Raw genomic sequence first — 26914 nt, 5'->3', positions numbered from 1 at the left:
TAAAATTATAGGTAAACAGGTTATAATTACATATTTTAAGATATTTTGAATAGCAACATGTAAGAACACATCCTGCTTGTTAAGTATTTGGGATTTTATCGCATAACCTGTAGAATAAGTATCTCAAATCCTATCACAATTACCATTTGGCAATGATAATCTCACTTTGCTGATAATTATACGTGCAAATAAACTAATTTTTAAATATTATTTCATTTTGTTAAATGACTTTATAATGTTATAAAATGGAAAGGTCCTGGGGAGTAATTTGGCCAACGGCCCAGATGTCTGCTTCAGGACCCAGGGCTTGATCCCCCAGCTGCTGAGCTTATCGGTTGCTGATAGCTCACAGCTGAGTCCATTTCTGCATCTAGTTCTCTGCCAAAGCCTTGCCCAAGGTTTTGCCTCCTTTCCAGGGACATCCCACATTTAATGGCTGGCCAATAGACAAGGCCTGTCCCTTGTTTCAATTTAGAATGAATCTGAGAGGAAATCCCAGCTCCAGAGCTCCCCCGACTCCGGGGGAGTATTTGAGGCCCCTATTGCAAACTGTTCACAATTTAACTTCTCCCTCAGCTCAAGCCTGCCTCCATCACTCCATTACCCAGGTTTTCCAAGAGTACACCCCAATGATCCTTCCGCGCACGAATCTCCAACTCGACCTTACACAGCTGGTACTGAAAGTGGTCCGAGAATTGAGACCCTAAAATAGGGTTTGGGAGCTGGTTTCCGTGCCAGCACGCGGGTAATGAGAACCCCATCCCTGGTGAGTGGAGTACTGACAGCACCTGCCATGCTGCGGCAATGTGATTACCAATTTGAATCCACTTATACTAAAGCTGTGTCCCACCTGGTTACCTGTAATTGTTAAATAGATAAATAAAACTTGGGGTTTCCTGCATTTAATTTATTGCAGGGCTTGTTCCCGCTATAGCTTGGGCAAGACTGCCACCTCCTGGAGAAACTAATGTATGCTGACGCCTCTGGCGCTCTCATCCGCGGGGAATCGCTATCCCGAGTTCGGGTCGCAACGCCAACTCCGTAACTCTCCATTAAGTTAAACCAATTTCTAACCCGTTACAACCTCTATGGACAACCTCTATGGAATTTTTGCATAGAATCAAGAATTCGAAGGAACTTGTGCACCACAATTTTTTCAGGTGAAAATTTAAACAGAATCTAGCATCTGTAGAGAGCTACAGGTGCCAAGTGCTTTCATTCTGAGGTCTCACAAGAGCCCTGTGAGGTAGGAACTATTATCACAGACACACCTACGTTACGAATGAGTCAATCAAGTTTTAGAGAATTTTTTTGTAATATTTTATGTATTTATTGGACAGAGAGAAATCACAAGTAGATGGAGAGGCAGGCAGAGAGAGGGAAGCAGGCTCCCTGCTGAGCAGAGAGCCGGATGAGTCCCAGGACCCTGAGATCATGACCTGAGCCGAAGGCAGCGGCTTAACCCACTGAGCCACCCAGGCACCCCAAGTTTTAGAGAATTTAAGGTGACTGACGGTAAACACAATCCCCACTTGGGTCGTCAGAACTCCAGCGTCTGCTGAGAACTCAAGCTCCGTAGCTAAGTGACCGCCCCGCCCCACTCAGGCATGCGCAGAAATACACGGAAGCAATTTCCGTAGAAATTGTAGGAGGCTGGCACTGAGTGGGGTGTGGCGAGAGCCATAAAATCCCAGCATTCCCCTCGTGCCGAGGCCAAGATGGCGGCCCCCGTGTTGCGGTGCTTTTCCCGGGGCCGGTGGTTTGGGACCCCAGGCCCATCAGGAGTCTTGCTCCTGGGACCGCGTGAGGCCCATTCGGGCGCTCAGGGGTTGCTGGCGATGCAGAAGGCTCGGGGTCTTTTCAAGGAGTTCTTCCCCGAGACGGGTACGAAGATAGAGCTCCCAGAGCTCTTTGACCGTGGCACGGGCAACTTTCCCCAGACCATCTACTGCGGTTTCGACCCCACGGCCGACTCGCTTCACGTGGGGCATCTGCTAGCCCTGCTGGGCCTGTTTCACTTCCAGCGAGCGGGCCACAACGTGATCGCACTGGTAGGAGGTGCCACCGCGCGCCTGGGAGACCCCAGCGGCCGAACCAAGGAGCGGGAAGCGCTGGAACCAGAGCGCGTGCGAAGCAACGCGCGCGCTCTACGCCAAGGGCTCGAGTCCATGGTGGCTAATCACCAGCAGCTCTTCGCGAATGGGCGGACCTGGGGAAGCTTCACAGTACTGGACAATGCGGCCTGGTACCAGAAGCAGCACCTGGTGGACTTCCTAACGGCTGTGGGTGGGCATTTCCGCATGGGCACGCTCCTGAGCCGTCAGAGCGTCCAAACCCGGCTCAAGAGTCCCGAGGGCATGAGCTTGGCAGAGTTTTTATACCAGGTGCTCCAGGCTTATGACTTCTATTATTTGTTCAAGCATTATGGATGCCGGGTCCAGCTGGGTGGATCCGATCAGCTGGGCAACATCGTGTCCGGATACGAGTTTATCCACAAGTAAGCTCCTTTAGACCCAGGAAAAATCTTGTGACCAAATAATTTACACGTGAATAGCCTGTGCTCAACTATTAACGTTTGGGGAATGACGCCCTTTTTGAATGCTTGTGGGTTTTACTCCGCTAAGTGTAATGGTGTTAATGTGACTAGCTCACGAAAGTTGAAGGGCTGGATTAATGATACTAGGCATGCAACGTATTCCTAGAGCTTTGCAGGAAATAAGACCACTACTCAGAATACAGCTTGTGTATTTTGCTTCCCCTTAGTAACTCTGCTTTTCGTTGTTTATGCTTGAATGCGACCGGGTCTCCTAGAGTAGTTTCTGATTTAGCTCTGCAGGTCCCATGAAGCTAGTGTTAGTTTTTGATTGGCATCTCAAATTTTTTTCCAACTCCAGATATTTGGCAAATAAGGTAGATTTTAATCGCATTTTCTTGAGGGAGTTCAACTACAGGGCTAACCCATGTGATAACTCATTTTTAAAATTCCTTAAAACATTCTTAGCGTCTCTACCTGATTTCCCCTTACCCAGTCTTCCTTCCTGTTCTCCCTCGGACTTTACAGTTTTCTAGGACCTAGTGATGCAGAAACGACCTCAGAGTCACTGGTTCCATTGCAGTTTAAAATGACAAATGTCAAAACGAATTGAGTGCAATTAAGAGGAACAAAAATTCAGATTTACAAAGTGAAGGAAGTTTTCTTAGAGCAAGAGACCAGAATGAAATCTGAAGAAGGATTTGCAGAACTTTCCATCACTTGTGCTTGAAGCACATAATGAAGTTTTTCTTTATGCTTAGGTTGACGGGAGAAGATGTATTTGGAATCACGGTTCCTCTAATTACAAGTACAACTGGAGCAAAATTGGGAAAGTCGGCTGGTAATGCTGTTTGGCTAAACCGAGAGAAAACCTCCCCATTTGAATTGTATCAGTTCTTTGTCAGGCAGCAGGATGATTTGGTAGAAAGGTGAGTTCTTCATAGTATCCTGAGAAAAATTAACTTTATAAACTCATAATTTTAAGCCATTGAATCTGTATGTCCCCTTTATAGTTTCTGTGTTTTTGTTTTCATTTAGGTTTTCATTTAAGACACAGAACATTGCAATTTTAACTCTTCTGAACGGTTTTTTGTTGGTTAGATCAGAAAACCACTGTGATTGATGAAAACTTAGAGCCAAGTTTGTGATCTACATCTAACAAGTACTTAAGACATTCCCACTTGTGTATTCTAGTTTTTTCACTTCTTTTATCATCAACTTGACTAAACCTGATTTTACCTTTGTCTCTAAAGTTTGTTTTCTTTGTAACATCTTTTGAAAATCCTTTTTAAAAAATGACTTTCTCATTAATTCACATCTTAAACTCTTCAAAGAATAGAAATTAATGAGGGCGCCTGGGTGGCTCAGTGGGTTAAGCCGCTGCCTTCGGCTCAGGTCATGATCTCAGGGTCCTGGGATCGAGCTCTCTGCTCAGCAGGGAGCCTGCTTCCTCCTCTCTCTCTGCCTGCCTCTCTGCCTGCTTGTGATCTCTCTCTGTCAAATAAATAAATAAAATCTTTAAAAAAAAGAATATAAATTAATGAGAAAAATACACTTGCAACAACAAAAAAAAAGATGAATTTAACCAAAAATAACTTTTCCAGAGTGGAAAATATGTCTTATCAAACTACAGTAATTAAGGTTTTTTCCTTTAGATTTATTTCAAACATTTGATGATACACTTTAGAGTTTTGATGTATCAAGAACTGACATCTGGAAAGTTTCCTTTTCTATTTGGCTCTAATGTATAAAAATACAATTAATTTCTGTGACTAAATGTGTATCCAGCAACTCTTCTAAATTCTTAATTCTAGTAATTTTTGGTTTTAAAGCACAGGCTTAAATTTAAGATTTAGTAAAGAGACTAATGGAAAAGATTAGAGAATCCAGGCGGACTCCAGCATCTGTGGTCACGTGATCTCTTTGGCACTGCAGAACATCGGGATAAAACAATCTTTTCATTGAATTTCACTTAGATAATTAGATGTCTTATGTGGGGAAAATAATGAAACTTAGTCTCACACGGTTTGCAAAAATCAGTTCCAGGTAGATTATCAACCTAACTCTAACAAAAGATAAATCATGTGTTCAGAAGATAAATAGGAAAATATCTTCATAACTGGGATAGGGAAGGATTCTTAAATGAGATACAAATAAAGATTTGACTAAATTACAATTAAGATCTACTGTTCATTGAAGTCACCATTAAGAGTAGAAGAATATCCATTACATGTACTAAAAGTGTAAAGAGCTTATACTCAAATTCCATTAACCAATAAGAAAAAGACAACCCAATAGAAACATAAAGGCTTGAGCATGCACTTCAGAAAGATTCTGTCCAAAAGACCCAAAACATCTGAGAAGGTTGCTCAGCCTTAATAATGAGAAAATGCAAGATAGAGGTACAATTAAATACTGTTATGTACCCTCCAGAATCAAGAAACAGAATTGGCAATACCAGGTGTTGGTGAAAATGTTCCAAGGTGTTGGGAGAGTGAACTTAATTGTGGTATCAGTCTCGGCCAATTGCTAGTGATGCTATTGACTAGAAATGCTTGAGGAACTCACCTGGGCACATACCATTTGTGGCAAGTCCCACAGACCTTTCCCTGACCAGAACCAGTGTTAAGGCTGGACTGACCTTTGTGGTTGTTATGATTGCCAGATGCATCTCAGCAGCAACCATCAGGGAAATCTGAAAAACAAAATTTCTTTTTTTTTTTTTTTAAATTAAAGATTTTATTTATTTATTTGACAGAGATTACAAGTAGGCAGAGAGGCAGGCAGAGAAAGAGGAGGAAGCAGGCTCCCTGCTGAGCAGAGAGCCCGATGCAGGGCTCGATTCCAGGACCCCGGGATCATGACCTGAGCTGAAGGCAGAGGCTTTAACCCACTGAGCCACCCAGGCGCCCTGAAAAACAAAATTTCTTACTCACAGGTCCTGGAGGGCCACACAAAAGGCCCTGGGTAGAGAGAGGGAGGGAGTGTGGACCTAGGCCACAGCCTTATTGTAGACAAAGGGTGGGGTGCCTAGGGCTTTGTAGGTTCACCTTTTATTGGGAAATTTAAAACATAAAAGCAGGAATTAGGGAACAGGAAGGGGAGAAACAGGGTCACCCAAGTGGTCTGTTATCTAGGGCTTTCTAGAAGAGAAACTTCATGAGTAAGGGTGGCCTGGTAATGGATCTAGTTGGTTTGCTACTAACTGTATCATAACAGCTGGCAGTATGTTTATTCAAAATGAACGTCTTTAAAATGGATAATTTGGCAACTAAAATGTCAGGCACTTAGAGGCATCAGATTTTTTTGGTCTTTTTTTTCTAATTGAAGTATAGTTGACATACTGTATTAGATTAGTTTCCAGTGTGCAACATAGTGATTTGACATTTTATATACATTATGAAATGCTCATCACAATAATTGTAGTCACTGGCTGCCTCCTTACAAAATTACTATAATATTACTGCTTGTATTGCCTGTGCTGTACTTTTCATCCCTGTGACTTTCTTATTTTATGGACGTTTGTATATCTTAATCTCCTTCATCTGTTCACCTATCCCCTCCACTCTGGCAATCACCAGTTCTCTGTATTTGTAAGTCTGTTTCTGTTTTATCTGTTCATTTGTTTCTTAGATTCTACATGCAAGTGAAATCACGGCATTTTTCTGAGTGACTTATTTCACTTAGCATAATACCCTCAAGGTCCACCCATGTTGTTGCAAATGACAAGATTTCTTTCTTTTTTACGGCTGAGTAATAATATTTTTCTTTAGCCAGTCATCTGTCAGTGGACACTTAGGTTGCTTCCATTTCTTGGCTGTTGTAAATAATACTGCAGTGAAAATAGGTGTGCACGTATCTTTTTGAATTAGTGTCCTTGTTTTCTACAGGTAAATACCCAGAAGTGAAACTGCTGGATGGTATCAAATTTCCATTTTTAATTTTCTGAAGACCTTTCTACTCTTTTTTGTAATGGCTATACCAGTTTATATTCCCCCCCAATAGTGCATGAAGGTTCCCTTTCTCCACATTCTTGCCAAAACTTACCTCCTGTCTTTTTGATATTAGCCGTTCTGACAGGTGTGAGGCAGTATCTTATTGTGGTTTTGATTTGCATTTCCCTGATGATTCGTGATGTTGAGCATCTTTTCATGTGTTTGTTGACTATCTCTCTCCTTTGGAAAAATGTCTGGTTTGGTTTTTTGTTTTTTTTTAAATTAGATTGTTTTTTAATCATATTGTTTTCTGGTGTTGAGTTGTATAAGTTGTTTATCTATTTTGAGTATTATCCCCTTATCAGATATATCATTTGCAAATATCTATTTGTCAGAGAGAGAGAGGCAGAGAGAGCGAGCACAGGCAGACAGAATGGGAGGCAGAGGCAGAGGGAGAAGCAGGCTTCCCGCCGAGCAAGGAGCCCGATGTGGGACTCGATCCCAGGACACCAGGATCACGACCCGAGCCGAAGGCAGCTGCTCAACCAACTGAGCCACCCAGGTGTCCCAAATATCTGCTCCCAGTCAGCAAGTCGCTTTTTCGTTTTGTTGATAGTTTGCTTCATTGCACAAGCTTTTTATTTTGGTGTATTCCCAATAGTTTACTTTTGCTATTGTTGCTCTTGCCTGGGGAGAAAAATCCCAAAAATATTTCTAAGGTGGATGTCCCAAGAGTTCCTGCCTGTTTCCTTTTAGGACTTTCATTGTTTCAGGTCTTACATTTTGGTCTTTAATCCATTTTGAGTTTATTTTTCTGTGTGCAGTGAGCAAGTGGTCAAGTTTCATTCTTTTGCAGGTAGCTCTCCAGTTTTCCCAGCACCATTTATTAAAGAGACTGTCTTTTCCCCATTGCATATTCTTGCTCCTTTGTCATAGAATAATTGAACATACAGGCATAGGTTTATTTCTGGGCTCACTATTCTGTTGGTCTGTGTATATATTTTTGGGCCAGTTCCCTACTGTTTTGATTATTATTGCTTTGTAGTATATCTCGAAATCTGAGTGTGATCCCTCCAGCTTTGTTATTTCTCAAGATTGCTTTGGTTATTTGAGCTCTTTCGTGGTTCTATACAGGTTTGAGGATTGTTTGTTCTTAATTCTGTGAAAAATGCTGTTAGTATGTTGATAGGGATTGCTTTAAATATGTACTTCACGCAAAAATAAATAAAATTTGTATTTTGCTTTGGATAGTATGGACATTTCAACAATATTATTCCAACCTATGAGCACGGTACATTTTTCCATTTATTTGTGTCCTCTTCACATTCTTTCAACAGTGTTTTATAGTTTTCAGAGTGCAGGTCTCTTACTCCTTCATTAAATTTATTCCTCAGTATTTTACTCTTTGATGCAGTTGTAAATGGGATTGTTTTCTTAATTTCCTGGTCTGCTACTTTGTTGTTACTGTATAAAAATGGAACAGTTTTCTATGTGTTAATTTGGATTCTGCAACTTTACTGAATCTATTACTTCCAGTAGTTTTTTGGTGGCGTCTTTAGGGTTTATTCTATATAGTATCAAGTCATTTGCAAATAGTGACAGTTTTATTTCTTCCTTACCAGTTTGGGTGCCTTTTATTTCTGTCTGTTGGCTGTGGTAGGACTTCCAGTACTATGCTGAAATAAAGTGGCAGATGGATATTACTGCCTTGTTCCTGATCTTAGTGAAAAGGCTTTGAGATTTTCACCAATGAGTATGATGTTAGTTGGGTTTCTCATATTTGGATTTTGGGGTATGTTCCCAATAATCCCACTCGGTTGAGACTTTTTATCATAAATGGATGTTGATTTTGTCAGATGCTTTTTCTACATCTAATAAGATAATCGTATAGTTTTTTATCTTTTGTTGATGTTGTGTATCATGTTGATTGATTTGCATAAATTGAACCATCCTTATATCCTTGTAATAAATCCCATTGGACCGTGGGGAATGACCCTTTTAATGTATTGTTGAATTCAGTCTGATAATATATGTGAGGATTTTTGTGTCTGTGTTCATCAAGGATATATAGCCTGCAGTACTCTTTTTGAAGTGTCTTTGTCTGATTTTAGTGTCAGGGTAATGCTGGCCGTATACTGTGTATTTGGAAGCATTCATCTCTTCAGTTTTTTTAATAGTTTGAGAAGAGTAGATATTAGCTCTTTAAATGTTTGGTAGAATTCACATTTGAAACCATCTGGTCCGGGACTTTTGTTTCTTGGGAGGTTTTGATTACTGATTCAGTTTCATTTCAAGTAACTGATCTGTTCAGATTTTCTATTTCTTCCTGATTGTCTTGGACAATTTTATGTTTCTAAGAATTTTCATTCCTTCTAAGTTGTTCAGTATGTTAGACATATAATAATTTTCCGTAGTAGTCCTTTTTTTTTAAAAACCATTGACTATATTTTCTGTGTTATACCTTTCATCCCATGATTATTCATTCCTTAACTGGAATCCTGTATCTTCTATTCCTCTTCATCTATTTTTCCCATCCCCTAGCCCCCCACTCGGGCAACCATTAGTTTGTCCTTTGTTTTGGGGGTTTTTAAAATTGATTTGTTTTTTAGATTCCACATATAAGTGAAATCATGTGGAATTTATCTTTCTCTGCCTGAATTATTTCACTTAGTGTATTATCCTCTAGATCCATTGGAGTTGTCACAAATGGCAAGATACCATTCTTTTTTTTATTGCTGAGTAATTTTCCACTGTATATATACCATTTCTTTATCCATTAATCTATTAATGGACCCTTGGGTTGCTTCCATATCTTAACTATTGTAAATAATACTGCGGGGTGCTTGGGTGGCTCAGTGGGTTAAAGCCTCTGCCTTCAGCTCAGGTAGTGATCCCACGGTCCTAGGATTGAGCCCCGCATCGGGGTCTCTGCTCAGTGAAGAACCTTCTTCCCCCCCTTCTCTCTCTGCCTGTCTCTCTGCCTACTTGTGATCGCTGTCTGTCAAATAAAATCTTAAAAAAAAAATACTGCAAAGAGTATAGGGATGCATATCTTTTTGAATTAGTGTTTTCTTTACTTTTAGCAAATACCCATCAGCCGATCCTTGTGGTATATTTTTAATTATTGAAGAACCTCCATATTGTTTTCTACAGTGGCTACATCAATTTACATTCCCATCAACAGTGCACAAAGGTTTCTTTTTCTGTATATCCTCACCAATACGTTATTTCTTATCTTTTTGATACAAATCATTGTTACAGATATTAAGCAATACTTCATTATCCTCTTGATTTCCATTTCTCTGATGATAGTGATGTTGAGCATCTTGGTATGTGTTGACTGTCTATATGTTTTCCTTGGAAAAATGTCTATTCAGGTCCTCTTCCCATTTTTAATTGGATGCATAGTGTTATGGGTGTTGACTTCTGTGAGTTCTTTATATATCTTGGATATTAATCCTTTGTTGGATATATCATTTGCAAATAAATCATTTGCAAAAAAAACCCATTCAGTAGGTCTCCTTTTTGTTTTGTTGGATAGTTTCCTTCGCTGTGTGAAAGCTTTATTTTGGTATAGTCCTAATAGTTTATTTTTATTTTATGGTTTCAGTTCTCAATATTTAGATCTTTAATCCATTGTTAATTTTTTTTAATATATAGTGTAAGAAAGTGGTCCAGTTTATGCTTTTGCAAGTACCTGTCCAGTTTTCCCAGCACCATTTGTTAAAGGGATTGTATTATATTTTCTTGTCACAGATTTGTCCTTTATCACAGATTAATTGACCATAGCAGTGTAGGTTTATATCTGCTTTCTCTAGTCTGTTCCCCTGATCTATGGGTCTGTTTTTGTGCCATTACCATTCTGTTTGATTACTGTGGCTTTGTAGTATATCTTGAAATTTGGAAAAGTGTTACTTCCAGCTTTGTTACTCTTTCTCATGACTATCTTGACTATTCTGGGTCTTTTGTGGTTCGTACAAATTTTAGGATTATTTGTTCTAGTTCTATAAAAAATGCTCCTGGTATTTTGATAGGGATTGCATTTAATCTTTAGTTTGCTTTGGGCAGTACAGACATTTTAACATTATTAATTCTTCTAGTCTATGACTATGGAGTGTCTCTCTAGTTGTTTGTGTCATCTTCATTTTCTTTCATCAGTGTTTTATAGTTTGCACATGACAGATCTTCTGCCTCTTTGGTTAAGCATGGTAGTCTTTTTTTTTTTTTTTTTAAGATTTTATTTTTTTATTTTTATATAATCTCTACACCTGATGTGGGGCTCAAGCCAACAAACCTGAGATCAAGAGTCATATGCTCTGTCAACTGAACCAGCCAGGTGCCCCTAAGCATGGTAGTGATTTACAGTCCTTTTTATTTCTGTGGGGTCAGTCGTACCTTCTCTAATTTCTGATTTTATGTGTTTGAGTCCTCTTTATCCTGATGAATCCAGCAAAAGGTTTATCAGTTTTATCTTTTCAGAGAACTAACTCCTAATTTCATTTCTTTTTTTTTTTTTTAAGTTTCTGTTTTTATTTGCTCTCAACTTTATTATGTCTTTGCTTCTGCCAGCTTTGGGCTTTGTTCTTTTTTCTAATTCCTTTAGTTGTAAGTTTAGATTGCTTATTTTAGATTTTTCTTGTTTCTTGAGGCAGCCCTTCATTGCTATAAATTTCCTTCTTAGAACTCCTTTTTCTATGTCCCAAAGATTTTGGAATATCATGTTTCTACTTTCATTTGTTTCTAGGCAGTTTTTAGTTTATTCTCTTGACTTCTTTGTTGACCCACTAGTTGTTCCGTAGCATGTTGTTACATCTCCACATGTCTGTGTTTTTTCCAGATTTTTTTCTTATAATTGATTTCTAGTTTCATACCTTCCAGAAAGGGGCTTGGTATAATTTCAGTTTTCATAAATTGAGACTTGTTTTGTGACTTAACATGCAGTCTGTTGTGGAAAATGTTCAGTGTGCATTTGAATGTGTATTCTGTGTTTGGGAATGGAATATTCAGTATATATCTGTTAAGTCCATCTGGTCCAATATGTTGTTCAGAGCCACAATTTCCTTGAGTTTTCTGCCCAGATGACCTATCTGTTGCTGTAAGTGGGATGTTAAAGTCCCCTTCTATTGTATTATTGTTGACTTTTCTCTATATTTTTTAAAGATTTTATTTATTTGAGAGAGAGGGCACACATGTGCACACTAGTGGGGGGTGGCCAGAGGGAGAGGGAGAAATAGACTCCATGCTAAGCAGGGACCTGAGCTTCTCCCCCTCACCCCCCCACCCTACCCCCCACCCCAGGACTTGGTCTTGGAACTCCAGGATCATAACCTGAGCTAAAGACAGATGCTTAACTGACCGAGCCACCCAGGTACCCCTTGATTTCTCCCTTTATGTCTGTTAATATTTGTGTTATGTAATTAGGTGTTTCCATGTTTGGTGCATTGGTATTTGTGATTTTTCTATCTTCATTGGATTGATCCTTTTATTATTATGTTAATGCTCTTTGTTTCTTATTACAGTCTTTTAAAGTCTATTTTGTCTGATGTAAGTATTTCTACCTCAGCTTTTTTTGTTTGTTTCCATTTTCATAGAATACCTTTTTCCATCTGTTCACTTTTAGTTTGTGTCTTTAAGTTGAAGGAGATTCTTGTAGGCAGCATGTGGGTGGGTCTTGGATTTTTTTTTATCCATTCAGTCAGCCTGTGTTTTTTTACTGGAGCATTTAGTCCATTTACATTTAAAGATTTTTTTGTTTGTTTTAAAGAAATAGCAAGCCTATGGAGAGGGAAGGGCAGAAGGCCAAAGAGAATCCTCAAGCTGACTCCCCACTGAACATGGAGCCTGACATGGGTTTTGATCCCAGGACCCTGAGATCATAGCCTGAGCTGAAATCAAGAGCCAGCCACTTAACTGAGCCACCCAGGCTCCCCTAGTCCATTTACATTTAAAGTAATGATTAATAGGTGCTTTTTGTTGTTTTGGTAATTGTTTGATTGTTTTTCTAGTTCTTCTCTGTACCTTTCTTCCTTTCTTGCTCTCTTCCCTTGTGATTTGATAACTTTCTTTAGTATAACACTTGGATTCTTCTTATATTTTTGTGTATCTATTACACATTTTTGGTTTGTGGTTACCATGAGGTTCATACATAGCATCCTATGCATATAGCATCTATTTTAAGTTAATGGTCACTTAAGTTTCAACACATTGAAAAAGCATCTTTGCTATGTTTTTATTCCCCGCTCTGTGTTTTATGTATTTGATGTCATGTTTTACATCCTTTTGTCTTTTGTATTGCTTAACTAATTATTGTAGATACAAGTGATTTTCCTGTTGTTGTCTTTTAACCTTCATACTGGCTTTGTTATTGATCTGGTACCTTTACTATTTATTTGCTTTCACCATTGAAATTCTTTCATAATTTTCTAAGTCCTGGTTACAGCCTCTTCTTTCTCACTTAAAAAAGTCCCTTGAGCGTTTCTTGTAAAGCCCGTTTAGTGGTGATGGACATCTTTAAATTTTGTTTGTCTAGGGACCTCTTTATCTCTCCTTTAATTCTGAATGATGGCCTTGCTGGGGAGAGTATTGGTTGTAGTTTTTTCCTGTCACCATTCTGAATACACGGTACTGCTACCTCTGGCCTCCTGAAAAATCAGCTGATAGCCTCATGGGAGTTACCTTAGACATCATTCTTTGCTTTTCTCTCCCCACTTTTAAGATTCTCTCTTTAATTTTTGCCATTTTAATTATCATGTGTCTTGGGTTCTTATTTGGGGCTCTCTGTGCTTCCTGGGCCCAGACGTCTTTTCCTTCCACAGGTTAGGGAAGTTTTCAGCTATTATTTCTTCAATTAAGTTTTCTGCCCCATTCTCTGTTTTCCTTCTGGGACCCATGTAATGTGAATGCCAGCATGCTGCTTGTCCCAGAGAGATGTGTCCTTAATTAATTCTGTAATACTAGGAATTATCGCTTAATTGGGGAAACCTTAGTATTAAGGATTTGAAAGTAAATGGTGAGGTTCCATTCATTAGTGGCTGACTTATGTACTGACCAAACAGGGCCATTGAAAGGGGAGGCTGTGGGCTTAAAGACTCCATCTCAGTATCTTTAGTAACAAGGTATAGGCCTTTAGTGCCCTGTTTAAATTGGTATTGGGGGGTGTTTACCATTTTGCCCACAGGAGGAAGAGTCACTGGCATCCACTTGGTAAATCCCCCCAGGAAGACTAAGAACTTGGGCTGTTTCTGTGTGGCATTGTGCCAGTGCATCCATATGGGCCCATAATAGGGAAAGAAAGGGTCAAGGAAGCCACCACCAGAAGAAGCTATTTGAAGTAAATGGTCCCTGTAGGTAGAAGGGCTTCTCTTTGAAGAATTTAGAGGGTTTGTCTGAAATAAGTGACTTTGAGCCCTGATATCTAATAGGGACAAAAAGGACCGTGCATTTTTATTGTCCCAGTGGACTGTCAGAGTGGTATAGGGGCAGCTGCCTCTGGGAGGTGGGTTGAGTCCTGGGGATCTACCCAGTTCCTAGGGTAGAGGCTTAGGTGGCTTCCAACCCTGAGGTTAGAGAAGAGGGCAGAGGTAGTTGCAGGGACTGGGTTGGAGTCGGGATAGATGGCAGCCATGCGGCAAGAGGATGGATGGCAGAAGGGGGCTGTGGCTGGGAGAATGCTAGTATTAATTAGGGCCTAGAGTTTAGAGACTGGCTGTCCAGATATTAAGTGACCAGGAACACTGAAATTTTATAACTCCCAGGAGAGTTTAATCTGTGTATTTTCAGAAAAGGACAAAATTAAGTTGGGAGTTTACTAAGGAGGGGGTAGGGATTCCTTTTGGTTGAGGGAAATTTGCTCAAAGGGAAACCCCTCTGGGGCAGTGGGTGTGTAATGGCATAGGTTTGAAGCATCTGGGTGCCTGGATAGTAATCTCCACTACATCTAGCAACCCGTCAGGGCCCCCCAGTGCCTTTTAAATGGTTTTAGCAGTCCCATTAAAATGTAGTAGGGCTGCCCTGTAATTAGGGGGAGCACCTCATGAAAAGAATTCTCTGGACTCCAGGTCATTTGGGGCCTCTTCAGTTTTAGAAATGAAGAGGGGGTCATCTGGGTCACTATGGTCATGTCTCTAGGGGCCCAGGCGAGTGCCCCCAGCCATTCCTGTCGACATCATTCCTGTCGACATCACTATCGATAGGCTGCGTCTGGAACAGCGGGAACATGGTATTGTCAGCAGGACTGCATGGTAGTACTTGTAGTTAACTGTGGGGTCTGCCTTACCTTCCCACCTTCCCATCTTACAATAACTGGCTGACCAGGTAGGTCACAGCACTTGGGAACACAGCACCACTCGCTGGATGCCATCCCACCAGTCCCGGTTTTGCGTATCACCTCTGCTGTGTATTGCCTGTCGTCTCTCTCCTAAAAAGTGTCACTGCAGCCATAGTAATTCAGTGTCTCCAGAGCTGTGTGATCAAGGCCATGTGGACTAAGGAGATGATTAGATCACTAATTTTTTTAAATTAATTTATTTATTTGACAGAGAGACACAGTGAGAGAGGGAATTCAGGCAGGGGGAGTGGGAGAAGCAGAAGCAGGCTTCCCACCAAAGAGGAAGCCCAATTTGGGACTCGATCCCAGGACCCTGGGATCATGACCTGAGCGGAAGGCAGACGCTTAATGACCAAGCCACCCAGGTGCCCCTAGACCATTAATAATAAAGGCCTTTAGTAACTAAAGGGGTGGCGTGGTGGGGAAGCCGGCTTGATCCCAGGACCCTGGGATCATGACCTGAGCCGAAGGCAGAGGCTTTAACGTACTGAGCCACCCAGGCGCCCCTATCCAGAGCTTTCTAAAAGGGGAACTTGCTGTGCGGCCGTGACTGGCTGCTTTGCCTGGCTCATGAGCCTTCAACTGTGGCAAGCAGGCAGCAGCTCATTTGTGTGGGGGAGTGCTTGGCATGGAGGCCGTGGCAATCCAAAACTTAGGGTCAGACGTAGATGCAGCACTTACAGAACCACTCTGGAAAGTAGGTGTCTGTGTTAATAAACCTGCATATGCACATAAACCTGTGACCCGACACTTCCTCTCCTGGGTTCGTCCCCAAAAGAAATGAGCACACATGTGCACCAAGAGAACTACATGGGAATATTCATAGCCGCGTTATTAGCAGCTGTCCAAGAGGGGAAGCAACACAGATATCCACAGTAGACTGTCTACATAAATACTTTATACAAAGTAGTCACGGCACAGAACGCTGTGCGTAACAGCGGTGACACAGCAACGTGAATGCGTCTCTTGCCAAACATACAGATGTGCCAGAGAGAGGCTGAAGATGAAGATATGTTCGGTATGATCCCATTTATAAAGCCTAAAACTGGCAAAACAAAGCGACGACATTTCCCAAGGGATATCAGAGTAGTAGAAGTTTAAAGAAAAACAAAGAGATTACCTTGAAAAGGGAGAAGAGTGGTTCATTTGGAAAGGCGGAAGTGTATGTAAAAACATCTGGGTTTTCTTGAGTAGAAGAAATGAGTTATTTCTGGATGGGGAGGAATTACATAGATGTTTCCTTTTTGATTCCTTAAACTATGTGATTTGTTTACTTTCTATGTGTTTTTCACCAAGAAAAGATTCTTTTTTAAAGGCTACAGATAAAATGTCAATTTTTTTTTTTTTTAAAGATTTTATTTATTTATTTGACAGAGAGAAATCACAAGTAGATGGAGAGGCAGGCAGAGAGAGAGAGGGAAGCAGGCTCCCTGCCGAGCAGAGAGCCCGATGCGGGACTCGATCCCAGAACCCTGAGATCATGACCTGAGCCGAAGGCAGCGGCTTAACCCACTGAGCCACCCAGGCGCCCTAAAATGTCAATTTTTAAGTTACACATTTTTTATTTATGGGTACATATACAGAAAACAAAAGTATTAAAACGTGCATAGGAAGGGTAGGTACAAATTTAGGTTAGCTTATTCCTGGGCAAGGAGGGGAATATGTTGGCATCTAGAGCTATATTATTTCATGCCTTTTCAAAAGGAAAGATCTGAAGTGAAGATGGCAAAACAGTAACATCTTCAATCTGGCTGGTGTGTGCATGAGCATCTTATTTGGGGTACATTTCTGTATGTTTATTTTTCATAATGAAAAATAAATTTTAGGGGTGCCTGAGTGGCTCAGTTGGTTAAGCAGCCAAATCCTGGTTTGGGTATGGGTCATGATCTCAGGGTTGTGAGATGGAGCCCGGCATCAGACTGTTTTCAGTGGGGAGTCAGCTTGTGATTCTTTATCCCTCTCGCCCTTCTCATGTTCATGCATGCACTCACTCTCTCTAAAATAAATGAATCTTAAAAATATATGTAAATTTAAAAGTAGGCAGGATGTCTTTTGAAGGGAAAGGGAGTTGGAGACAAAAATTAGGTGTGTTGTATACACAAGCAATGTGTTTTGTCCCATAGGTACCTGAAGCTCTTCACTTTCCTGCCCCTTCCAGAGATTGACCACATCATGCAGCTGCATGTTAAAGAGCCAGAAAAGCGGGGCCCTCAGAAACGACTCGCTGCAGAAGTTACAAAGCTTGTTCATGGACAAGAAGGGCTGGATTCTGCTAAAAGGTGGCCTTTAGGAATAACTAACACTGGATAAAGCTATGTAGTTAATGGACTTGAGAAAATTTATTAGTGCTATCATGTCATTTGCCACTGTAAGGACTGTCCGTGTCTGACTTAAGTGCTTTAGAATAGCCTCTGTGGGAAAGATCATCTTGAGCTAAGTATGACTTCTACAAGATAAACATTGCTGTTTTAGAACTGGCTATTAGAACGTGTCTGTGGATAAGCACTCCCGTGATGTGGTTCTCGATGTGTTCTTCAGGTGTACGCAAGCCCTTTATCACAGCAGCATCGATGCCCTGGAGGTCATGTCTGATCAAGAGTTACGAGAGTTGTTTAAAGAAGCTTCATTTTCTGAATTAGTTCTTGACCCAGGAACAAGTGTCCTAGATACATGCCGCAAAGCAAATGCCATTCCAGATGGTCCCCGAGGGTAAGATGATTTAACTTTCAGTCACTGTTCATTCAGCAGTAAATGTTACAGTTCACAGCATGTTTCTGTAGTGCCACAAGGTGTCTTATTCCTGGCAGAAATTAGGTTAGTCCAAGACTAAAGTGAAAACTGAGTACCTATTGTTGAAAATACTCTAAATTTTTTATAAACTCTCATACCCCCGTACTGTCTCTCATTAAATCTAAGCCCATTTTTCCTCCAGCTGGAAGGCCTACATTGAAGGGACCACTGTGATCAGCAGATGCACTGGGATTAGTCAGCTTGGGGATGGATGGTCACAATTGGAGACCAAAGTTAAGAGATTCACATGGTCCCTCTCATATTCAGTCTGTGTCATCTTTATTTGAGGGAGTAGAGGGGTTGGCCAACCTGTTTACAGTATTTGTTGAGGGCGCATGGGTGGCTCAGTGGGTTAAGCATCTGCCTTCGGCTCAGATCATGATCCCAGGGTCCTGAGATCAAGTCCTGCATTGGGCTCCTTACTCAGTGGGGAGCCCACTTCTCCCTTTCCCTATGCTGCTGCTCCCCATTTGTGTGCATACATAATCTCTTTGACAAATAAAATTTTAAAGAATATTAGTTGAATTTCTGAAAATGAAGTAAGCGTATGATGTTACTTCCTAAAACTGGTATTATAAATTACCTACTACTCCTCTTGAGAATTCCTTTTTTCTTTTTTTTTTTTTTTTTAAAGATTTTATTAATTTGTTAGAGACACAGAGGGAGAGAGCGCATGCATGAGGGAACGCACACAAGCTGGGCAAGGGGTAGAGGGAGAAGCAGGCTCCCCACTGACGAGGGAGCCAGACCTGGGACTTGATCCCAGGACACTGGGATCATGACTTGAGCCGAAGGCAGACACTTAACTAACCGAGCCAGGCAGGCACCCCAGAGAATTCCATTTTTCTTATCGAGATGTAGGTAGAGTGCTTTTTCCTCAGTTATGTGGGATTATGAGGGAATAAAAGTGTTCCACAAAAAAGTAATCCAGCATATACTTGATGCTTCTGCACTTAAAACTGAAATAGAGTGATTTAGAAGGAAAAGCACTAGTTAGCCAGAAAACCCTGGGTATCCCATTTCCTGGAGTTTGACCGTTAAGTCATATGCTTGTCAGCCCCTAGTCATGATTATAAATGACATTTGTTAAAATTGCTATTTTCTTTCAGTTATTTTAGATTTTTACCTTTCTCCTAAAAAGCCCTTGGTTATTCTGTATAGAGAAAATATCCATTGTCTTTGTTATCACTTGCTATTCCACCTGATTCCCTAATATGCTCATTATTTCATGTACACTGGATTGCAGGTGGTGCCATATACCTCCCCAGAGTGAGTCACTGGTTCTAAGGATTTTCCTTACTGTGGAAGCATTTTTTATTTTCTTCTGAACTTTTTCTAGTGGTTTATTTACTGATACTGGAAATTTTACCATGACTTAGGATGACAGCATATCTGATTTAGACAGAGTTCTTAATATTGACGTTTTTTTAGATTGTATAAGCTAAATAAGATTGCCATTTAAGCAAAATGAGAACATGATCTGGAAACTATAGCAAACAGACCAAAGTAACACTTCCTAAGAGAAAGGAATCTGTCCTTAAATAGAAAACGTTGAGTTTTATGAAACCATGTGTAGTAGTGGTTTGTCATTTGGTAACATTTAGATAAGAGGAAATGAACATTTGCTTTTCACAAGGGCTTCCAAGGCCTTTCATGCTCTAGACCTTTTCTTCTGTTTGCTTCTTTCCAGCTACTCCCTATGTTTCCTCAACCTATTTGTGGAAGTAACTGCTACTCACCCTCCCAGTTTCCATGTCTCCTCTTTCAGGACAATTTCCAGCTCCCCAACCAACCCAGTGTGCACCCAGAGTCGTATTTCCTACCGGTGACAGCATTTATTTTTATTTTTATTTATTTATTTATTTGACAGAGAGAGATCACAAGTAGGCAGAGAGGCAGGCAGAGAGAGAGAGAGGAAAGCAGGCTCCCTGCTGAGCAGAGAGCCCGATGCGGGACTCGATTCCAGGACCCTGAGATCATGACCTGAGCCGAAGGCAGCGGCTTAACCCACTGAGCCACCCAGGTGCCCCCCGGTGACAGCATTTAATCTCTCTGGAATAGTCTGGCTCTCTCCACTAGTTTGCAGTACTATTTATATTTAGCGTATAGTAAAGGCTCTATAAATGTTTGTTGAATGAATTGGGCAGTAAGTAAATAACATAAGTAAAACCTATTTACATACACCATCAAAAAAATTGTTACTAAACTGGAATTAGATAAGCTACTGATACTCCATCTCTGAAATCAGCCCATTTCACTTTTTAAAAAATTCTCAAAATTTTAACAATATGCTATTATTTGCATAGTCTCATAATATAATTTCTAATGATTTTCCAGTTTCATAAGTTTCCTAAAGATTTCTATAACAGGACTACATAGTTGCGACTGGTATCTCATGGGAACTCACAAAAAGCAGCACTGTCCTCTTTGTATTTCTGGAGGCTTCTTTTCTGTGATTGAGGAATCACTCTCCAGGTGATTCTGCTATTCATTTTAAACCACTGCCAACTGAAGAGTTCTGCATAGAGCTATGAAATATCCTAGATTTTTCTCCACTAAACAAGAAACTTATGCCTTAAATCCACACCTTTTCAAAAAGCATTTGAGGGAGGCAGAATCTGGTAGAGTGAACATGAAGGTAACAATTCACTGCTAAGTGGTTTCAGAGTGGTTTGCAGAGCCTCTGCAATGTAAGTCAAATGATTCTAATTGAACATTTCTATTTTTAGGCATCGGATGATCACAGAAGGTGGAGTCAGTATAAATCACAGACAAGTAACGAATCCTGAGTGTGTTTTGGTTGTTGGACAACATATTCTTAAGAATGGGCTTTCATTACTAAAAATAGGAAAAAGGAATTTCTACATTATAAAATGGCTTCAGCTATGATGAAAAATCCTTCAGGTGGTTCAAACTTACCCATCTCCTAAGATGTACCAAAGGCTGGCTCCAGAACTTACACTTTTCCTCATGTAAGTCAAACTGTAGAGAATGGAGTACTCTCTAGGTCTCAGAGTGTGAGTAATTTTCTTATTTCCACAGGGTGGTTAAGACAAGTGCTGGTGTAATAATGTGGTATTTTATCTGTTGAGCCGCAGGTGTTACAGACTACCATAGAACTATGATTGCCAGGGATAATCTTTTAAAAATTCTATTTCATGGAAGAACTATCCTATCCTTTTTGTTCCCTTTTTAGAGATGAGGAGGAACAGTGAAAAAGAGGGTGGCGTAAGGACTCATGGATACTTTTATAACGGGGGTTCATCTCCCTGATCTGACTCACAGACACCAGCAGGGCTTCTAGTGTTCACATTAGAAATGTGAAAAATAGTATTGGAAACTTGTAAATTTCTGAATTTTTTCTGAATTTTCTGTATTTTGTTGATTAAATCCAGTTCTCCTTAAGAAGACAAGTATTAGATACATTAAGCCATAGTTGGCAGTAGAAATTCTAGTAGAAAGTTTGCTTTCAAAGAACAAAAATCCGTACTTTTCAGAAGGTTTCTAATTGAGTTTTTTAGTCCCTTGCCTGTGTTTCAGCACAATTAAATTTACTCACAGCCTTGTTTTGCCAAATTACTGAGGCAGCAGTATTTCATAAATTTGGAAACTTAGCTTTAAGTTTCAGCGTCTGTCTCCAAGCAGATTGCAACTTGAGATAAACTGAAAAGTAACTAGAGTGAAAACAGAGGCAAATATTTTACCAATATCCAATCACAGGAGAATATCATAAGGAATTCAGGTAAGGGAAGTTTTCCAGACTTAGAGTCCAGACCTAATTAAGCTCTCTATACATTAGGCAAATCAATTCTTAGAACTGTTTCCACATCTCAAAAATCAGGGTAATATCAGTGTATTTCCCTGAGGACCAAGTGAAATACACAAATACAAAATGGTTCACAATCTGATTCCTTCTAGAAAACCTTATAGGCAGCAAAGTATGTAATGTTGAAATTTTAGCCATTTACTACCTGGATTACAAGGAACAAATCACTGTCTTTATGTGTGAAACTGGAGATGTAATAATCTCTGTGAATTGTGAGAATTTAATAGGAAATTTTTAAAACTTTTATACAGTGTAAGCTGTATTATGTTCCAATTAGATTTATGTTATGTGTTAAACTATAGTTTATCTAAACCTTCTCTAGGAGCAGAGTTAAGAAGAATTCATTTATTGACAAAACTTTAATGTCATTTCATACCAGCAATTTTATTTACATAGCAAGAACATACAGGTGTCCACTGTAAATGTCAGAGATCGTCTAAACATATCAGAGCTTCACTCAGTTTGAGAGCCAACAAAGGAAGGTTTTCTAACTTTCCAAACCTTTCTTGCCTCTGCTTTTCTTGTACAAGGTGTGTAGTGCCAGCAAGTACATTACCATAACCTATCTTTAAAGGTAACATTTCCAATTTGAAATATGTTTAATGTGGAGAATGGTGCCCTGTTAAGTTCCCCGCCCCCTTACAAATTTAAAAGGCTGAAATGGTAGTCATCTGATGTATCTGAAGTCAGTCAGTCATGGATGACTACTGAGGTTGAAGAATGGGAGAGTGACTTCAGAGTGTGTGCTAACAGACGTTTAGGTAGTGTGCATTCTCTCCAGATAGGTACTGCTCACAGATTCAAAGGAGTACCATATTAGAGAAGATTGAATCTGTTCATGGTTGAGGTCAGTTGCTGAGCCTGTTGTTTGCTAGTAAATGGGTACCGTAAGCTTGAGTTGCCAGACATGCTTTCCCTGCCAGGAGTTCTTCATAAATGTCATAACTTAGGAGAAAGGTTAACATATTCAATAAATTCTATATTATGGAAATATAGTATCTGTCAGAGATGGAGCTAAATGCCTTAAGGATTTTGACCCGTTATCTTTAAAAAATTTTAATGTAATTCATATCAAGAATCACCTGGGGAATTTTAATAAAATGTGAATACGTTCTAAACCTCACCCCCAACCTCTTTGAATGCATTTTAGTAGCCTAAGCCTTCGGATGTGTGGCTGTGTCCAGGTATTTTTCTTTAGATTATAGAGTTCCACTCTATATATATTGTTCCACTCTAAAATAGAGTATTTTCTAATGTATTTTGTTGGTGTGAAGCAAAAGTAACTTTTTTTTTTAACCAACTGATAGAGAAGATACACTTCAGTGATCACCACAGGATTTGGTTTTAAGTCCCAGTTCCAAGTGCATCTTGGGACATGGTGTAAGTGATCTAATTTAAAGATGGATCTGCATTATTATATTTGAAAATCAAGTCTAGATGATTTTTAATGCAGAACAATATAATTCATCCTTCCAGGTTTAAGAAAGGATCAAAGATACTTTGATTTTTAACTCACTAGGGTAGCGTGAGCCCAGAAGTGGAAGGGCTGCATAGCTACACATGCACACTGCGTCACTGTCAACGTTCCAGACCTTCTTGTGCCTTCAGCTTTCTTACACATCAAAGGCTGCAGCAAAGCTCAGTAAAACTATAAATCGAAGGACAGGTGGAATACAATGACTGTGAGTAACCTGTCAACTCACATCTTTCAAAGCCAGACCAGTTTATATTGTGCATGCATTACAGTTGTAGGAAATGGTGTCTTGTGCATTCTTCTTGCAGGACTAGGGCAGCAGCTTTAATACTACTAACAGATTACACAGGTCATCTTATCCACAGGCAAACTGCTTGCACAACTAGAACATTTAACAGCTCTTTTTAAGTTCAAATGAAATGGTCACAAGAAAGACTTGATGTATTTTATAGGTACTGGGCAACTTTAGAAACAGCCATTTATTATTTGGATTAACTGTATGATTTGTTCTGCAATACAGAGTAAAATTTTCAGTTTATAGCCAGTCTCTTCAATGAGCAGATTCATACCATTGTAATACACAGGAGTTCATAAATAAAATTCTACTCAAGTAGGCAGTAACTAGCAAATTTCGAGTCAACAAAGTCCCCATATTCTATAGTTCTCTTCACCAAAGATGAGTCTCTCGGATTTCAGCAATTATTTGACTGGCTCCTTGCAATGCCTATATTTTAAAAAAAACAAAACAAAACTGTAAATTCTTATTAAGTTCTTGATATTAAAAAAATCTGAATTATGTGGGCGTAATCACTCCACTTTATATGTGGTAGCTTTATATTAACCAGTATCTCCTCTGGAATTTGAACCTAAAAGTCTAATTAAGTACCAACGAAAAAAAGATTCATCCTTATAGGAGGACTATCTATCTCTAAGGATAAAAATGCATTTTTAACAATACAGTGTTTGTATCTACGACCCAACTGTGAAAATTCAAAACCGCTGACAGTAATACCTTCAGCATGTCGGCTGCTTCCTTCCTGCGCTGGGCCATGTCCTCAGATTCAGTCAGAAGATCATCCAATAAGGACGATTTGTACAGCTGTCCTACTAACTCACTCTGAAGAGTATCTTTCACATGATTAACCAAAAAATGCATTACTGCCTTTGGCACACTGCAAAACCAAATCAGATGATCCATTAATTTAGAATAAAAGCCTAAAAATTTAAAAACACATGTATTTCTACAACAGATTCTGGAATAACTGAGCAGTATTAGAGTCTGATTTAGTACTATAGTACTAACCTGTCTTGAATATTCTTTCTGACAATAAGAAAATATGATTTGATGAGTCGTTCAATGACCTCACAATCTCGCTGTTCACGGGCAGATAGTTTTCGTGCAACAGGAACAGGCTAAATGGAGTGAGAGAAAGAAAAAAATTTCACTTTTGTGCCATTTTGAAACGGTTAAAAGTTCAGTAAGTTTTTGTGAATTTTAGTTCCTTTAGTTTTTCTGAAGTGCTTTCTAGTAATTCGGTTATCTTCTTAGTGCGTAACCCATTCGCGTGGCTTACCACATCCAGCAGATTCACAGCATGGCCTTTCTGTGGGCTGGCTGGCATAATTGGAATTGGCTTTGATTTTTCCTCAGCTAATAACTCTTCAGCTTTTGAAGTTTTCAGCATTCCTCTCCAGTTGCCTGTTGTTGGTTCTTGAACACCGTCTCCAACCCCACCACCTCCAGATGCAACCTGAAAAGAACATGTTCCAAAACCTATTCCAACTGTATCCGATTTGACATGAACTTAAAGTTCATCTTCTTTGACAAGGAGAACACAACATCCAGTACCATCTGGGATTTTATTCAGACTGATAACAGGGTCAGAAAAAGATGGCATGTGGCATGTGTAACCGGCAACCTGAGCTATCGTAAATAAGAGGTTCTGTTGTCTTTCCTTTGGAAGGCCTCAGCCCACAGATTTAATTTTTCTTTATCATTCGCTAACTTTAAAATTCTTCCTCCTAGCCAACCCCTCCAACAGTAAATTGTGGGAAAAGTATAAACTGCCCTTAATAGTGCTTATTAAAAGCACAAAGGAAAACAGTTTAATTTTTTCAAAGTAACCTAACACACTATTGAACTTGATCTTTCCAAAAGTCCTATGAACTCATGTCTCAAAAACTTCAGAGTTTATCTATTTTCCAAGTTAGTTTACATTTTTAATAGTCAACAAAATACTATAAGATACAACTACAAACTGTTTACACTTAAAGTTCTTAGGCTGATGCTGACTTTAAGCTGCCTAAAATGTGGAATATGACATAAACCCAAGGTAAGTTTCTTCAGTGTTCTTAAGGATCTACTGAAAGAAATCTAGTAATCACCAGTACTTTTGCACCTTCTTCTCTAGGATATGTCAGTTGATTTATAAAAGAAAAATGTTTAGAATAATGGGAAAAACAGTAACTGATCAACATTTGGGAATGTTTTTACATGCTCTTTAAAAAGATCTTACAACCTAAAATGGAATTAAGGTGGCATCCAGACTTTTAACCGAAGTGTATTATGGCAAGTGTTAAACATATGTCAGTTTTCAAAAACAAAATCCTAGATCAAGAAGAAGCTGGGTTTCAATTGTAGGGTGATGGATGCTTAACTAGACTTGGGGGTGATCGCTTTGTAGTGAAAAGTGCATACAGATGTCAAATTCTAATACTGCACACCTGAAAGATATATTTTTAAAAAGTCCGTTTGGTGTATCATTCTGAATCAAAACACTGGCCCAGATTTGCCTGTAATACATCAGTTAAGATATGCTATGTCCAAATATAGCAGTATATTATAAACTAATCTTAACATGAGTAATTAGTTTTTTAAATGCCTGTTAACTACACCATGAATGATGAAAAGAAAAGGAAAGCAAACTCGGGGTGATGCCACAAGTGAAATAAAACTTAAGGCAATGATTTAGATGGTTCTCTATAAAACCTGAGCACAGTGGGCTGAGAGAGGATAAGACATTTATAAACTTATGAGGTTCAGAATCTTAAACCTGGACAGTAAGTGAGGAAAGGAGCTAAAGGCAGAACAAAAAAAAGAGGAAGGTCTGAATAATTTACTGATTATCTCATTTCCCCCCAAACAGGTTATCAAGAATTGACAGTCTCAAACTCTCCCAGTCCCTGTTTATTCCGAATTCGCTTAAGCTGCTGAGGCACATGCTAAGCCCCATGTTTCGGGTGACAAGGCAAACCACGTGGCGGTGCAGGCAAGCAGCAGGAGAGGCTGATCCATTAGTACCGGACAGATCTCTGAACCTTTAAAGAGGAAATGTCCAGAAGTATTAACTGCCACCTCTGGAATCTTGTTAACTCCCTACCACAATATTAAAGTCAAAACTAGGAGGAAAGCCTTTTGTTATTTAAAAAAATGTTAAAACTAGAATTAATGCCATCTTAGGATTAGTTAGGTAAGAGAAACATTAAAAAATGGAACACAGACAAGAGATAGATGCTGTTATACAAAGAGCTTCAGTGGTTTTGAAGACAGTGTTTCAGTGAGAACCAAAGGTACATTTCCATTCTGAAGCAAGAGACTCACATTTTTAGTTTCTCTTCTGCTGTCCTGAATTAACTGTTAAAAGATATGTTAAAACATGCAGTTTAACAAGCAAAATTTAAATACCAATAGCTTGAATTTCAAAAGTGCAGGATAATTTCCTCTTTAAATTATCTTTCCGTGCGCATCTTCTATATTGTAAGCAAAAGAAAGGCATGTCAACAATTTATGAAGTATACATTATTATATAATTTAAAATTCCTGTTAGACTAAAATGATCTAACCTTAGCACACATCCCACATTAATGTTCAGTGTACAGTGTGTTGTTTCCAGATGATTATGTTGCACCAAACAACTAGGCATGCAGGCTTAGATTAAGAATCAGAACAGACCTTGCCATCAGCCTCAGCAGAAGCAGCAGGGGAGGGCTCCTGGGAGGCAGGTGCCAAAGCACTTGGAACTTTATAAGA

At 39.6% G+C, this 26914-nt stretch overlaps 2 protein-coding genes across 10 annotated transcripts in view; one reads left to right on the top strand and one right to left on the bottom strand.

Moving 5' to 3' along the window:
- The first annotated feature begins 1709 nt into the window (after nt 1-1709).
- Nucleotides 1710-26859, top strand: YARS2 (tyrosyl-tRNA synthetase 2). Of its 2 annotated transcripts, XR_006381251.1 has the most exons (6): nt 1710-2497; nt 3295-3462; nt 16918-17073; nt 17333-17503; nt 20314-20556; nt 26031-26859. XR_006381251.1 is itself a non-coding variant. In XM_044226512.1 (5 exons), exons 1-5 carry the CDS (start codon nt 1719-1721, stop codon nt 20471-20473), a joined length of 1434 nt encoding a protein of 477 aa, XP_044082447.1. In that variant the 5' UTR covers nt 1710-1718; the 3' UTR covers nt 20474-21781. The 2 variants fall into 2 exon arrangements, 1 of the variants encoding a protein (XP_044082447.1); XM_044226512.1 differs by lacking the exon at nt 26031-26859 and having other exon boundaries at nt 20314-21781.
- DNM1L (dynamin 1 like) overlaps nt 21774-26914 on the bottom strand; it is a 49013-nt gene continuing 43872 nt past the window's right edge. For 2 of the 8 annotated variants that reach the window (XM_044226509.1, XM_044226503.1), the window contains 6 exons: nt 26837-26914; nt 26486-26518; nt 24459-24635; nt 24188-24297; nt 23897-24056; nt 21774-23608 (listed from right to left, as the gene is read on the bottom strand). In XM_044226509.1, the coding sequence (XP_044082444.1) occupies nt 23552-23608; nt 23897-24056; nt 24188-24297; nt 24459-24635; nt 26486-26518; nt 26837-26914 (615 nt within the window). In that variant the 3' untranslated portion in view covers nt 21774-23551. The remainder of the gene's footprint in view (nt 23609-23896; nt 24057-24187; nt 24298-24458; nt 24636-26485; nt 26519-26836) is intronic. The other 6 variants (XM_044226510.1, XM_044226504.1, XM_044226505.1 and 3 more) reach the window with 3 other exon arrangements.

Source organism: Neovison vison, chromosome 12, assembly GCF_020171115.1.
Source record: "Neovison vison isolate M4711 chromosome 12, ASM_NN_V1, whole genome shotgun sequence".
Lineage (NCBI taxonomy): Eukaryota > Metazoa > Chordata > Mammalia > Carnivora > Mustelidae > Neogale > Neogale vison.
Note: the sequence above shows the minus strand (reverse complement) of the source record. Positions and strands in the feature narration are given on the sequence as shown.

Coding starts and splice junctions, on each gene's coding strand:
- YARS2 (XM_044226512.1), top strand. CDS start 1,719: ATGGCGGCCCCCGTGTTGCGGTGCTTTTCCCGGGGCCGGTGGTTTGGG. Junction 17,074..17,332: donor GGGCTGGATTCTGCTAAAAG/GTGGCCTTTAGG, acceptor TGTGTTCTTCAG/GTGTACGCAAGCCCTTTATC. Junction 17,504..20,313: donor ATTCCAGATGGTCCCCGAGG/GTAAGATGATTT, acceptor TTCTATTTTTAG/GCATCGGATGATCACAGAAG.